The following is a 2,449-nucleotide window of genomic DNA, read 5'->3' on the forward strand; positions in this document are numbered from 1 at the left end:
TTGGTTGCAGGACATAAAAATAAATTCCACTTAAATAGGTTGATAGTCCTGTGTGCTCAAAATAATCTTAGTAAATTCATCAAAGGAAGTGTTATTTTGATAAAACACAAAGTAGGCAGACAGCAAAACATGACATACAGCAAAGAGTCAAAGAAAACCAGGTCTATGGGGCGCCGCAGTCAAAAATCACCACCAATATTTTTGTTTTATTTAGCCTTTTATAAGAAAAAAAGAACTGATTTATTTTTCAAAGTCAGTTTTTCACCATATGATTCACACATTTATAAATGTCATAGTTTATAAACTAAATATTTAACTTACAAATTAAATATTTAGTTAAGAAGCTAAATATTTCACTTGTGACTTTAAATATTTAGTTTTGAGCTAAATATTTAACTTGAAACTTAAATATTTAGCTAGCAAGTTAGATATTTAGCTAGCTACCTAAATATTTAAGCTAAATATTTAGGTTTCAAGCTAAACATTTAGCTCAAAACCAAACTTAAGTCACAAGTTGAATATTTAGCTTGTAAACTAAATATTTAATTTGTAAGTTAAATATTTAGTTTATAAACTACGACATTTATAAATGTATGAATCAAATGGTGAAAACTGACTTTGAAAAATAAATGTTATTTTTTTCTGATGAAAGGCTAAATAAAACAAAAATATTGATGCTAATTTTTGACTGTGTAACTTTACAAACGGCACCCCACAGAGTTCAAATGACTAAACATGAATAAACTAAAGGGTGGTATTTATGTTATTCAAGTAAAAAAGTACTTATTTATATGACAACATTAGACTGGAATTTTATGTACTAATTCTAACGAAGTTCTCAACAATCAAGCTTTGTTTTATATTAAAGATTTATTGTTCCAAATTTTCCAAACTTTGCTCTCAGACTGCAGGTTTACTTGTGTTCCCCTAGAGTTTCTAAAGTTTCTAAAAGTAGAACCCGGAAGCATCAGACTTGTAGACTTTTGTAGAACCAACTTTAAGTTTTAGTCCGTGAAGATGATACTCTTTTTTACTTTTAAAACTTAAAATATCCCTTCTGATAAATCCAACAGTTGGGTTAGTTTGGGTTTCCTGAGCTAAGCTGTTGGAGGACAAACAGATTATATTTCCTGACTCTGTGGCTGTCTTTGCTCTCACAGCACTATGTGGATTAACTGACTAGAACAAAATTAAAAATAAATAATAGTATTATGATGAACAAGCTGCACTATCTATATCATATATTTTATTTTCCAACGGACCAGCCGGTGCCTTGAATTCTTCCACGTACTTGGAAGGAGAAGGGGTACGAGTTGTCCCCCGCCTTCTTCAGCAGGGTCTCGTGCATCTCGCTGAGCTCAGGCTTGGTGCCGTCGGGGAAGAGCTGGACCTGTGAGAGCCAGATGTCCTTCCTGAAGCACAGGCCCATCACGTCCAGGTCTTCGGTGCCGTAACGGAAGGCACATGCCAGCTGTACGAAAACTACCAACACAAAATCAGATTTATTGTTTGCCCAAAGTGACTCAGCAGAAAATTCTAAACATACTTAAGAAAAAAAGAAAGTTACCTTTTCTGTCACCAATTTCAGCTGGTTCCACTTTTACTACCCCATCTGAAAAGATAGGAGTAATATTTCAAATCATGGCGTTGCAGCAGGACACTCTTAGGGAAAGCAAAAACTGAAAACCCACCCACTCTGTCCACGGCTGTGACATGATCCACATAATCTCTCTTCCCCAGGTAGAGGGTCAGCTGTTGGCAACAGGAAAACAGTTTAAACTTTCAGAACTTTAATACGGTTAATGTGAGGATCTAAACAAAAAACAAGCACTGACCCCTCCATTTCCACTGGTCTTCTTGAAAACCCTGTGAACAGAGAGAGGAGAAACATTTAAAACTAAGAAAATTACTTAAAAAACTGCTTTAATCCTAATTTAAATCCACTTAAATGTTGTTGCTCACTTTAGAACAATATTTTTTCTTCTACATTTTGAGTTGGAGTAAGTATTCAAGTAGAAAGCTCCATACAAATGATTAAATTATTTTTTAATATTAAAATAAATTTAAAAAACCTGTGGCAGAAGGTCCAGTAATTCTTTTTCTTCCTGTCACCCGGTTAAGAATAGCTAAGTGTGGAGCGGCTTTACCTCATCCAGCTTGGATTGAAAGGCAGGGTGAGGGCGCCACATTTGGTGTGACGGTGCACAGAAATAGCTGATAACCTGCGTGCTCCTGCGAAGCTGATTAGAGCTGGTGTTTGTGTTAAACAACGTTTCACCACCTAAACCTTTTTAAACCTTTCCAAATAAATGCCTCACTACTGACTGTCTGTTTTAGGCCTTCGGCCCTGAGGTAATACTGTTCTTTTATTTTAATTAACATGTTGATAAAAATGTTTTCATATCACTGCAACGATGATTCATTTAAGCTGAAAAGACTGATTTGCTTT

At 34.9% G+C, this 2,449-nt stretch overlaps 1 protein-coding gene across 1 annotated transcript in view; it reads right to left on the reverse strand.

Annotated features, from left to right (window-relative positions):
* Positions 1-2,449, reverse strand: part of arr3a (arrestin 3a, retinal (X-arrestin)) — a 6,558-nt gene that overhangs the window by 2,341 nt on the left and 1,768 nt on the right. Inside the window, exons 3-6 of the mRNA XM_014017652.1 lie at positions 1,836-1,866; positions 1,692-1,752; positions 1,568-1,612; positions 1,292-1,482 (exon numbers count right to left, since the gene is read on the reverse strand). Coding sequence (XP_013873106.1) covers positions 1,292-1,482; positions 1,568-1,612; positions 1,692-1,752; positions 1,836-1,866 — 328 coding nt within the window. The remainder of the gene's footprint in view (positions 1-1,291; positions 1,483-1,567; positions 1,613-1,691; positions 1,753-1,835; positions 1,867-2,449) is intronic.

This window comes from Austrofundulus limnaeus, unplaced genomic scaffold (assembly GCF_001266775.1).
Source record: "Austrofundulus limnaeus strain Quisiro unplaced genomic scaffold, Austrofundulus_limnaeus-1.0 Scaffold174, whole genome shotgun sequence".
NCBI classification, from domain to species: Eukaryota; Metazoa; Chordata; class Actinopteri; order Cyprinodontiformes; family Rivulidae; genus Austrofundulus; species Austrofundulus limnaeus.